The 12,767-nt window shown below is 43.1% G+C and overlaps 1 protein-coding gene across 7 annotated transcripts in view; it reads right to left on the bottom strand.

The window, feature by feature from the left end:
- Nucleotides 1-307: 307 nt before the first annotated feature.
- Nucleotides 308-12,767, bottom strand: part of LONRF3 (LON peptidase N-terminal domain and ring finger 3) — a 43,961-nt gene continuing 31,501 nt past the window's right edge. For 3 of the 7 annotated variants that reach the window (XM_028482825.2, XM_028482828.2, XM_024128155.3), the window contains one exon: nt 9,779-11,555. In XM_028482825.2, the coding sequence (XP_028338626.1) occupies nt 11,400-11,555 (156 nt within the window). In that variant the 3' untranslated portion in view covers nt 9,779-11,399. Of the gene's footprint in view, nt 585-5,243; nt 5,685-9,623; nt 11,556-12,767 lie in introns of those variants that run through there. The other 4 variants (XM_028482826.2, XM_028482827.2, XM_024128156.3 and 1 more) reach the window with 4 other exon arrangements.

Below are 12,767 nucleotides of genomic sequence, written 5' to 3'. Positions count from 1 at the left end.
CTCAAACAATTATGGCTTAGAACTTCCTATTAAAGAGTGTGGACTTTACATTCACACTCATAGTGAAAGCCAGGCCTATCCCTAAATCTGCAGGGTCCAGAGCAAGTGTACCAACAGAAGTATGTGTATCATGTTTATACATATTGAAAAGTTGCAGATAAAGCTAACAAAAGGTTAAATAAAACAATATTCTCCTACCTTGACAACTGTTCCTTTATATTGATAAAATCAAAACATTATAACTATGGTTTTCACATGCGGAAAATTAGTAAAATGCCAAAAACTAAAAAAAAAAAAGAGTGTGGACTTTAGTGTGTAGAAAGTTCTCAGACAGAGAGCACATGAATGGGCTTCATTGATTCCGAGGAGGTCTGTAAACTGTATATATGCAAAGTGTATTCAAAATAGTGTGTATGCCTTTTTCTAGAGAGCAGATACATAAAGTTATGCATTTGTGTGTGACACAATAAAGGTGATAACTAGTGAGATACAGCAATATAAAGAATGATGAAACAACAAGGTCCTACTGTATAGCACAGGAAACTATATTCAACAACTTGTCGTAGACTCCAATGGAAAAGTATCTGAAAAAAAAAAAAAATATATATATATAGCTGAATCACTTTGCTGTACACCAGAAACTAACACAATACTGTAAATCAACTATACTTCAATTTTCTAAAGTTACAACAAAAGAATGACGAAATAAAGTTAAACTATCTGCTTGAATGACCAAAAAAGTCGGGACAAGGTTGTTTCAGCCTGGAAGGGTTTTCAAGCTTGTGCAGTCCCTCTGGAAACCACAGTGCAGTCAGAGGTGTGAAACCAAGTATGAAATTCACAGTACTTGTGAGAGGCCCTCTGCTGCCAGAAGCCTTATGTCAGGTCAGGGCAAAACATGGCCGGGGCAGCTAGGAAAGTCGTTTGATCAAGGCCTTACATTCACGACCGACTTCAGGGTTTGAGGTTATCTCACAGCGAGGCTATTTTTCATACATTCACAGAGTTTCATTGATAGGTCTGGACAAAGACAACATTCATCATACAACTTAAAGCTTGTGTCCCATTTTCAGACGACATTGCATATAGTGCAACACGAATTAATTTTTATATAAATACTGGATTTACCTTGTGAATAGTAAAGTCATACTGTATTAAACTGCTCTGTAATTAAATATATGAATGTGTTACCACAAATTTTGTAAGCTTATCTTTGGGGTTTCCTTGTTTGTTTGTTTTTTTTCCCATATACTCACTCTAAGATTTTTTTTTAATTGTGGTAAAAAGCACATAACATAAAACATACCGTCTTAACTTTAAGTGTAAAGTTCAGGTGTGTTAACTATATTCATATTGTCATGCAACAGATTCTTAGAACTTTTTAATCTTGCAAAATAAACTCTATCCTCATTGAAGAAACTCCCCACTTCTCTTGTGAATAGCAAAATTATATTGCATTTAGCTCTGTATTAAATGTGTGAATGTGTTACCACAAATTTTGTAACCTTATCTTTGGCATTTCCTCATATTTTTGTTTGTTTTAATACATTGGAAGGATCATAAAATGGAAGTGGTCTGCGACTTTCTCAGCTTCTGTGATTTTCTCACTTAATGGTCAAGTTCAGCCATACATCTAAGCCCCTAGGTGTGCCATCCTGTAATGGGCAGGGAGAGAGAATAAGCTGGTCAGAGAGGGGAGGGGATGAGTCCCAGCCAAGCCAGGGGAAGAGCCATGAGGACACCTCCGATGGGAGAAAGCTCCCTGCCATGGTGAGAAAGCAGCACTCTGGAAGCAGACTGCCTGGATTCCTATCTCCCTCCACAGCTTGATTGCTCTGTGCCTTTGAGCAGGTTCCTTAACCTCTCTGAGCCTCAGTTTCCTCTTCTATAAAATGGGGATGGTAATGGTATTTGCCTTCCAGAACTCTGCGAGCACTAAGGTGCACTGCCTGGTACATAGTAAGCACTCAATATATATTACCTGCTTCTGCTATTATTATTATTATTATTATTTACCCTCGTGTAGTGGTGGTAAAAGTGAATCTCTCTAGCTGGGAGCTCCTGGGCTGAGGACCTGTCAGTCCACTTTGTCATGACCTTAGTGGGATGAATGATGAGGATTCAGCTGCTTAATTCCACAGAAATCCTAGGCCGAGGGAATAGTTTCAGGCTTGTGGTTTGAAGGGGGTGAGTGTAGAGGGATGGCCTCAAACAAAAGCATAGAGGGGATTGTTGTCTATTATGTCCATTTCAACAGCCGCTGAAAAGGTTGGTCTGAAAATGTCTCGTCAATCACACCATCTTGGAGTCCCCAGAAGACTCCGTTAAAGCACGAATAAATTATCTAAGAGCCCAAACCAGAAATCTGGACTCCTAGCACTTTGCATGTCCACATGAATTAGTTTTCAGGATTGCATTTTCCTGAAAACAGCTATTGGCATTGGGGGTAAGCTGAGAGTTGGAGAAAGGAAGAAGACCCAGAGCCAGTGCTGTGCTGGTAAAAATGTAGCAAACGGCTCCCTGGGAGAGGACCCCTAATTTCCAGTGTGCTGTACATCACACACCATGGCTGGTTTTGGCTACCAACCTGACGTCACTGATGAGAGTGAAAAGTAGTACAACAATTAGGAAGTGATAAACTTTGAGTATCCATTACTTTGTTTTTAACGCAGTGTATTTAATTGTAAGTTTATATAACTCGTTTTAAAATAATGGCCGTGTTTAACAACCGCCTTGTAAAATTTCTGAAATCTTAACAGTTGGCTTTTGTGAGCCAGGATGAGCCAGCTCCAGCGCCCCACAGCCGGGGCCCTGGTTTATGTTTGGTTGATCAAGGTGAGGAGATTCATCTGGGCCCATTGCCCCAAAGCCTTCAGGTCTTATAAATCACAACCCTCCACTCCAGCCCTGCCAACTCCTTTCTTTCCCCACTCCACCCCTGGCCTCCCCACTTCTGAAGGTTCCAGTCACTCCGCAAAGCATGTCCAACCCACAAACCCTCACTTTTCTTTCTCTCGTCCAAACCCTAACGGGGCTCCTGAGCTCAGCAGCAGGAGTCAGGCTGTGCCGAGAGGACTCCCGTGGCGGTTACCCCACGAACCCTGACTTGGCTGGCAGGCTGGGCTCTCACACGCTAGCCCTCCAAGAGAGCAGCTGGTGGTTTCAATCAGGATAAAACAAAAGTGTGAGGCACTGGGCTCTGCTTCCCTGTCAGGAACCGCCGTGCGTTGAACCCTGTGCTCTGCTGGGCTGAACTGCTCACAATATTCCACGCGATTGGCTGATGCTCTCCTCAAGGACCACTAGATTTTTTTTCATGTGTTTCTTCTGCCTGGGATGTTCTTCAACCCCTCTCCAGTCTTTCATCTGGAAAATTTCTCATCCTTCAGGATTCAGCTTCTGCATCACCTCCTCCAGGAAGCCTTCCCTGAATACCTCCCCAAGCAAGATTAGGTGATTTTCCTTTGCGGAAAGTAATGCTCTGTATGATGCCCTGTGTTTTCTTCCCTAGGCTGTGAGCCTCTCAAGGAAACAGACATGTTGTGTTCTTCTCTGTAGCCCAGTGCCTAGCATATAATGTGTCCTGTAAATACTTGCTCCATTAATAAGTGAATGAGTCGGAGGTGCTACTGCCCTTGCAGGACCTGGACTAAGAATTACCGCTGTCGCTGAGCCTCTATTTTGCTGCCAGTTCCTATAGGCAGAAAGGCCTCTGGTGACCACCCTCCCATCTGAACTTTGAAGTAGAGGTGAGCATCAGAAGACCCCCCCCCACCTTTTCCACTTATTTATTTTTGAACACACGTCAAAGATTTGATTTAACTCGTAATTAATGAGGGAACCAGTAAGATGTCACAACCTGTTCTAGGGAGAATTCAAAGTACCTTATTCTACTTAAAAAATCCCTTCATCTGTGGATTTATAGCCCTGTATTGCTGATGGCCAACAAAACCCCTCCCCTTGGGGCATCTGGCCCCCAGCGGGAAGGACTAGGTAGACAGCCTTCTTTTCTTTGTGAAGCTGTTTCATTAATAATGAGGCTTTAAAAACATTCAGGAAAGATGGAAGTGGACCAGGCACCTGATGGGATTATTGGACCTATGAACCAACCTTGAAATCTCTTGCTTCTGGTCTTCCTGTTAAGGTAGATAAATGTCTGCTGGTGGGGGTGGGGAGGCAGTGGTGGGAATACAGCAAACCCAAGGCCCGAGAAGTGAGAGCGGTGGCCTTCATGAGAGGCAGTCTAACGACTGTGGAGTGAGACAGCCTGCATCCCAAGCCCAGCCTCCCTGCCTCCCAGCTGCGTGGCCTTCAACAAGTTGCTTTATTTTTCCAAACCGCAGCATCCTCCTCGTAAATGATGGGTGATAACAGCACCTACCTCAGGACCAAACAAGATAATGTGAAGCACAGCACCCAGCACATTGTTCACATTCGGTAAATGGGAACTGCTCTTCTGCTGTCCCCCTTACTGCAGGTTCCCCAACCGAGTATCCACCAGCTGAGTTGTTCTCCTGGGTCTGTAGCACCGCGTGGTGGGCAGCTCATAATGGCGGTTAAGGGTGTGGGCTCTGAAATCACGTTGCCCAGGTTTTAGTCTGTATGACCCTAGGTAAGTAATGTAACTACCCTGTGCTGCAGTTTACTCCCCTATAACATGGGACTAGAGATCTACTTCCTAGATCATAGGGAGGATCCCACAAGAAGCTAAATATTTAAAAACCTAGAAAAGAGCCTGGCATGCAGGGGACACTCAGTGCATGTGAGCAGGGTCTTTGAATGCCTAAGGGTTTAAGAACGTGACAGTCAATGCTTCCTGAAGACGTGACTGCAGTCTTGGTTTGGACATAAGTGGCATCCCCAATCAGGAAGGAAGATCAAATCCAGTCACCATGAGAAGAGGATGCCTGAAGTTCTGTCTAGAAGGCGGTGAAAAGGATGTCACTTCATTTGTCATGATTAACCATTTCCACACCCTTCTTTCCCTCCCTCCTTCCCTCCCACCAGTTGGAACTCATCCCTGTAGACTGCGGAAACTGAAGAGCTTAACTCCATTTGTGGACTTCATCCTTCCCTAGCCCTCCTCCCTGGTCCTCTTACGAAAGTGCTCACTGGGGCTTGCAGGAGGAGTACGTGGTCCTGAGAATGCAGTTGCATGCCAGCTGTGGCAATGGGCATCCTGATGGGCCAAAGGGGCAGTGATCTCCCCTGTTCCCGAGACCGTGCTGAGTATTTCCATAATGCACCTCTAAAATCCGAGAGAAGCAAGATTTTTATAGAGAAACTGGACTTCTGTTAAGTAAGCTATTTTGGGACTTAATTTCATTGCACCTGTGGTATCCAGAAATTGTTGATATTGACTTACTGGGAGGCAGGTGGTGTTCTGCAGGAGGGCTAGAGGGCAACACTTCGATAAGCAGAGGAAAGGGTTTTTCAGGGCTTTCTAATGCAACAATGACACTGGCTAATACATGTGTATAAGTGGGCAGTAAACATGGGCGGCCAGTCAACGGGAGGATCAGTTGAAATGGGGAAATCAGCAGAAAACGAGAAAGGGTGGGAGAGGTGGGCTCCGAGATCCAGAAGCAGGGCTTCTTGGGGCCTCCACTCTTCTGCCTTGACCAGGGCATGGCTCTGCACTGGGCTGACCATGGACAAGTCTGGCTGGGCAGCTTCTGCATTGCCTGGAAGAAGCCAGTATGGAAAGTATTGACACCAGCCCCTTCCCATCCCACCTCAGCCCCTCCTGGAGTTAAGAACTCCAAAAACATAAGAGGAGAAGGAAATGTTTAAACATCTGGGAGCCTGTGGATTTAGGGCATTTGTCCTTGCCTTCTCTTGCTCCTATCTTATTTTGAGACTGGGAGTTCCTTCTAGGGAGGCATCTTTGGCCCTGGAGAACTCAAAGGGTGGATCCCAGAGGAGAGGAAGCAGAAAGTGTTGGCTTTGGCTTTGCTCAAACAAGACCTTCTTTTTCGATGATCCAATCCAGTTCTCCAGAAAGGATTAGGCAGGCATTCTGGGCAGAAGAACTGCCTCAGAGGGAAGATTGTGCCTTTGGCCAGCGTGTGCTCTATCTCATGAGAACCAGACAGTAGCAGACGAGGCACAGAAGGGCAAAGTCCAACAGAGCCAAGCATTCCCTCTGGGCCCTGGTTGGCAGGAGTTCTGATTTTTCTCAACTACCCGAAAGATACTGTTACAAAGAACAAGGTCAGGCCCAAGTGGAGTGTTCTATCATTTCGGTTTTTTTTTTTAATTGTTCTACTCCTATGTCTTTTTTCCTTCAGTGGTAAAATAGAACCTGTGTAAAGTCCTCAGTGGCACGAGACTACCATCTATACTGTAAAGGAGGTGAGACGCTGCTGAAGCCCTCGTGCCAGAGTCAGCTCAGTCAATATGGCTCATTGTCCCGGTCAATTTTACCAACTTTCCTGACGAAGGGTTCATGCTGTGGGCCTTAGCTTTAGCCTATTGTTGAGAAACCATTTAATTGAAATAAAACGTGTAATTTGCTTTTATGAACATTTTATCATGCCAGAGAAAACAGAGTAGGTAGTGCGCTCTGCTTTAAGCAAACTCAATATATGAATGGATTGACAAATAAAGTAGGGGCAGATTATTAGCAAAAAGTTTCAACATAATTAGTAACAACAAGTTTTTCGGGTGCATTTCTCAACAATTAGTTTAATCAGTTCATACCTGCCTCACTGTCACATACGTAAGAGCTTGCTTTCTGAGTGCAGGTCTATTTCCTTGGAAGATCTTCTGGTCAAATGTATTACAACCAATCGGAACAAGAACAAAATAGATGTTCCGATCCCTTTCCCTTCTATTCAGCTTCCAACAAAAAGATACTGAAGTTATTTGGGCAATTCTTGCCCTAAAGTATGGGTAGAGTTGTGTTAGATACAAAGTGAGACAATAGGAAACATTTTTTAATGAACAACAAGCTTTCACAGAGACTGTCTATATCACATTGTTATTACAACATAGATGAGCTGAAACTTCTTTTGTACAGATTTAGAGGAAAGAAGACCCTAAAGCGACATCAAGCATATAGAGGTAGTTGAATAGCAATATGGGAAGAAACAAAAGGCGTTATCTTAATTCCCCTTTCAGTTCATTACAGTGCAAGAGTAAAATGGCTGCTTAACAAACAACTGGAATTACAAACACGAAGACACATTTGCCACTGTTTAAATGGCTTGCTGGATATTTTAATCCTGGCATTACTGAGAACTGCATAAAATGACGGAACTAGTTTATCTAATAAGCCTACGATGCCACATTGAACTATTTGCTCTCCTTTGATTTTGTTGTTGTTTATTATTGTTGCTTTGACTATAGATAAATGTCAAGAAAGTTTTAAAATGATGCATAAGCCACAGTGTTGCTTTGTAAACTTTTAATGGCTACACAGTCACGAAGCAAAAGCTTTAAAATGACACCAGGAACAGAGATTACAGGCACTTCTCTCTCCAGGTTAATTTAGCTCATTTGAAAATACCCATTTGTAAGGGAAAATGTCTTCATTTCACCTCTAGATGTGCATAATCCAGATTATTAAATAGTCGAACAGTGGGAGCTATCATTCTAAGAGGAACCAAATGTGTACATTTTACTTGGCTCCTTTTCCTTCTTTCTGCACTCAGGAAAGGCCACAAATTGCAGCCATTGCAGCCGGCTGCTTCTCAGAACTGTCTTCTATCAAATCAAAACCTCATTCCTCAAGACCAAGAATGGGCTGAAAATCTGTCCTTTTCCCTTATTTGAGCTGCCTTCTATTTGCATCTCGATTACATATCTCTGCTATGATTCTGCCTCAGGAAACAGAAATGGATGCAAAGTCAACATGTTGGGAACTCAAGGAATGAGTCCCTGAATAAAACTCCTATCTTGGAAATGGAGTTGGTGAGGGGAAACACAGCCCCCAGCGGGTTCCAGTCCACCAACAGATGCAATCTATTGACAGTAAGAGACTTCTGAGTGCTGTGAACCAGCCTCAGAGCTCCACTGCTCCAACAGCCAGTCACAGGGGACTGTCTGAGCCCAGGCCGGCTCCACAGGCAGAACTGGAAGTGCCACATGTGCAGTGATTCCACGAGTCCCAGCATGCTGCGGCAGCAAGGGGCTAGAAGCAGTCGGCCTTCAGAAAAGGCAAATTGTTGACACAGTCAGTTCTCTACCCCACTGAGTAAGGAGCAAGCACTCTTTTCTCCAAGTTGTCTACAGAAAATTAGCTTTATCATTTCTCATTTTTTACATTTTGCTGGTTATTAGCTAGCAGCAATAGTACAGTACGAAGCAGAAAGGCATAATGTCTGCTTGGTACCTAATATATATACACACATGTACATATATACACAAACACACATATATATATATATATATATACACACACACACACACACACATCTATATACATCTACACACACACACACATCTATATACATCCACACACACACACACACACACACACACACACACACACACAGAAAATAACCTACTAGGAAAAGACTAGGTAAATCACAATAAACAGGAAAATTAGCTGAATAAATGGCACTAACTACCAAGGGGGAAGTCTTGTCCTTCTGGCCTAGATTTAACTTTATGTTTTTCCTGTATATACTCTTTATTCCCAAGCTTTGCAGCAAAATCAATTTACAAGCAGTGAAATGGTCATGTCCAATTGATTACCCCATTCAAGTACATATCAAAGAAAGCCAAGGCTTAGCCTTGCACTTTGCCTCCCACCACTACTGAAACAAAAGCTTGCTGTAAAACAGTCCAAATGTGTATCCAGGCTACTGAGAGAAAAGTGCAATTCTGCCTAGCCAAGCTACATTTGCTGGAGTTAGGTCCTCTCTTATCAACGTGAAATAGTCTATGATGTGGAATTTTATACATTTTGGAGAGCAGGAAGTGATGAGTTGGTTATTCTAATGGAGCTAGAACTTAAGGCTTTCATTATATCAGAAATTCTAGACCTCCAAACAACACTAATTTGTAGCCCTCTTGAAAGAGGAAAAATGTGCTGGCATGGGATTCTCCCTTATCTCTGACCCTAATTTGCTTTCCAGTCTTTTCATTTTCCCAAACAGACTTGACCCCCAGAGGAATTACATGTAAATACTTCATCAAGTTATGGCCTGAAAATCAGAGGTGTGGATTCCCCCAACCAAGTTTAAAGGAATTGGAAATGGGTATTGTGTGTAAAGGCAGGGTTTTACGCCAATGTAGTCCCCTGATGATATTCTGTAACTATGAATAATCTAATCATAGCTATTATTTGTTGAATGACTCCTATGTGCTAGGCACTATGCTAAGTGATGTATATATATTATCTCATGTAATGTAATAAGAACCCTACATGCAGTATTTATCCCCACCGCTTGCTAGTTGACAAACTGGTGCTCAGAAAAAGTGAAATCACAAAAGTAACACATCTAGCAATCCAAGACACTCAGGACCCTTTTCTTTGTTGCATTTACACTAGATAGTAGGAAATTACTGTCCTAGGACTGTGTTATGACCACATGGTTGGGCACCAGGTGGGAGAGGGAGCCTTTCATTTCCTCCTACCTGAGCCTTGTAGAGTTTGCTTAGGCAGTAACCACGCCTATGCTTCCATTCTTTACCAGCCCAGTTGGGCTCCAAACATCAAACCTGGTAACGTAATGTTCTGACAACACGGTGTTCATTAAGAAAGTGCAGAAAAGGTTACTTGGTTTCTGCCTACATGAATCTCTTTTTTGTTGCCTGGATCATCTCATTCTCCCTTTTCTGTTTCTGGCCACAGGTGGTGATGGAAGAAGTCAGACTGATTACTTGAGGCATTAACCTCTAGCGGGAACAGAGCGGATGGGCTGTGTGAGTCTCACGCTGCAGCTGTCCAGAGTCACATGGGGGGAGGATAATTTGCGTGAAGGTAGGAACAACACGATTCACTTCTTCGCTGTCCTAATCTCTTCACTCTGTCATTATAACACTCCTGTTTTCAGGTTGTCCTGGCACTAAAGAAATCAAACTGGCCCTAAGCAAGCTAAACAAGACCTCACTCTTACCCCCTTACCACTATTCTTCCCCTGTATTGAAATCTTTGGCCCATCTCAGTGCGGAGGAAAGACCGTGTTTAGATAAAATCATGGATTAATTGCTTCCTTTGAAAAAGATTTAAAAACCAAAAAGATAGTCTGAGGGTTTCTTAAAGGGCTCTAGCCTCTTTCCTGGCTTCTCTACACTTTTAATAATGAACCGTCCTTCATCAAGTGTCTGCGCACATGCTAGCCAGGCCCTGATCCTCAGAACCCTGAGAAGAGGTGGGGTATGGAGGCTAGCTGGGCATGGCTGTGACATGCCAGACTGAAAACCATTACCTCTGAAGGGTTAAATATTATCCTGCCTAAAAGTCCCATTACTAACTGCACTGGGGAGAAATTAAGATATAATTAGATTGCTGAAATAAATGCCTATAAGAGATTGTAATAAAAGACACCCCTCTAATTCACCTCTTGATTCCAGGAAAATAATTCCTTCATCCTGGCTCTGTATGACACATAGAAAATGGATTACTTTTATCGTACCCTGGCTTATTCCACAACCTATGCCAAATCCCTTAAGTAGTTTATATTGTTGGATTCAAATTGAAAGCAAAATAGAATCTGTAGGGATAGATGATCTTGGCATGATTCTGAACTTCCTTTAAGCATCCAATTGGATAGATACAAAAATGGTTCAAGAACTGGGATCAAATGTAGCAAAAACTGTTAAAGCAAAAATCGCACATTTCTAGTATTGTTACTTCCCCCTAGGTACACGGTAAACCACATCAATAAATAAAGCAGTATTTTTCAGTAATGTACACTTAAATAGTTACAAACATACGTGTAGAAAAAATAATGCAGTGCAGAAAATAAATTATTAAAACAGAAGGAAGTATGAACATTATTTTACACAATGCTATATAAAACATGAACCATTTGGAATGACACCTCAAAAGTCAGTGAAATAATGCAGCAACATGATTAGTAACTGGGCATCACATTTCAACCACACAGTCATTCATCTATGAAAGACAGAAAATTAAAGCAAAATCACTTTAAACTTTGAGAAAATTTTATGTCAAAATCAAAAAAATTTTTTTTTCTTCTGGGCTCTTAAACAACCTCTGCTGTGCATGTAGTTGTGCAGCATGTCAAGAAGCATCTTAAGAAAGAAAGTTTCAAACAGATCACATTCTTTTGGTCTTTCCACTTAATTTCTTTCTGATCAATAGCAGGATAATGCCTCTGTTTGATACTTCCTTCTAAGATGTTATTGCAATTAGGTATATTTACAAGACGACTCCCCCACGGTGGTGAGGGGAGCATGGGAGCTCCTTTTCAGCAATCCACTCACTAGTTTTGGTTTCGGGATATAAAGGCCAGGACTCGCCGAATACCGTTCAGTCTATCCTTTAGGGACCTCATTGCTAGGAACGGGAGCTGAGCTCGGCTTTCCAATGGAAGAACCGCTAATGTCCACCAGCACCAGGCCGGGCCATTGGGGTTGATCTGCAAGAGAAATGCAATGGGTTCGTCTTATTCCTGCGGAAGTGATCCTAGCCTGTAGGCTTCCAAAGTTGCCAGGAAACATCCCAGGCGGAACTGCTTCTGTGTGTGGCAGGGACTGCTAATTACCCCCCATCTCTATTTCCCTTTATCTTAGCTGGGCATACAGCCACCCAGGGGGTGGGGGTGGGAAGGCTACATTTCTCAGCCTCCCTTGCAGCTAGGTGAGGCCATAAGACAAAGTCCTGGCTAAGGAGATGTAAAGGGCAGTGATAAGTGTAACTTCTGGGCCATGCTCTGGGAAAGGGGCATGCGCCCTCACTTTCCTCTTTCTCTCCCCTTCCCCTAGCTAGAACACAGACATGCTGATGATCAGCCTTCTTCAATCAGAAGGATGAGGGCAACACTCAAAGGATGGTAGAGCTTTGTCAGGAAGGAGCCTGGGTCTGAATGATCTCACGGAACAGGGATGCCCTAGCCCTCCATCTCTATGACTTACACTCTCTATCTAGTTTAAGCTACAGTTATTTTTGGTAGTGGTTAAAGCAAACACATCAATTTCCTAACAAATATACCATACCTTCTAGCCAGTGTGATTTTACAAGCTGAACTACCTACTACAGTCGGCCCTCCATATCCATGGAGTCAACCAACTATGGATCAAAATTGGTTGGTTGAATCTGTAGATGCGAAACCTGTAGATGCAGAGGGCTGATGGTACTCACTGCACTACATAATTTTATACAAGGGATTTTGGTACCCATGAGGCCTCCTAGAACCAAACCCCCATGGATACTGAGAGACAACTACTCAGCCTCTTCCACATCTTAGATTCTGTTTAGGCCCTTTGGCCTGATGCCTAGAGCATATGGGTCTTCAGTTCTCATGACCCCTTAGGCTTTGCATGTCTCTTACCTCCATTTCCCTGTTTCTGGCTGAAGGCAACAGAGTCCACCTATGCCAGGTCACTAAACGGGGCCACGGCTAGTTTCTCCCCTAAAACCAGAGCCTATGCTTCACACCCCCAAAGCACAGCAATCCCACTTTGCAAAAATTCCAATTGGAAAACACAGTCACATAGAAATATATTCCATCCCAGGTTTCCTCTAATAAAGAGCTTTCCTATCCTGCAGTGATCCTGCACCAAAATTCTGTTTGTCAGCAGCGTCCCAGGCACACATTGTAGACATTGATGACTTATTTCCTACTAAGCCC

This window comes from Physeter macrocephalus, chromosome 21, assembly GCF_002837175.3.
Source record: "Physeter macrocephalus isolate SW-GA chromosome 21, ASM283717v5, whole genome shotgun sequence".
NCBI lineage: Eukaryota > Metazoa > Chordata > Mammalia > Artiodactyla > Physeteridae > Physeter > Physeter macrocephalus.
This window is presented reverse-complemented; position numbering and strand designations above follow the sequence as displayed.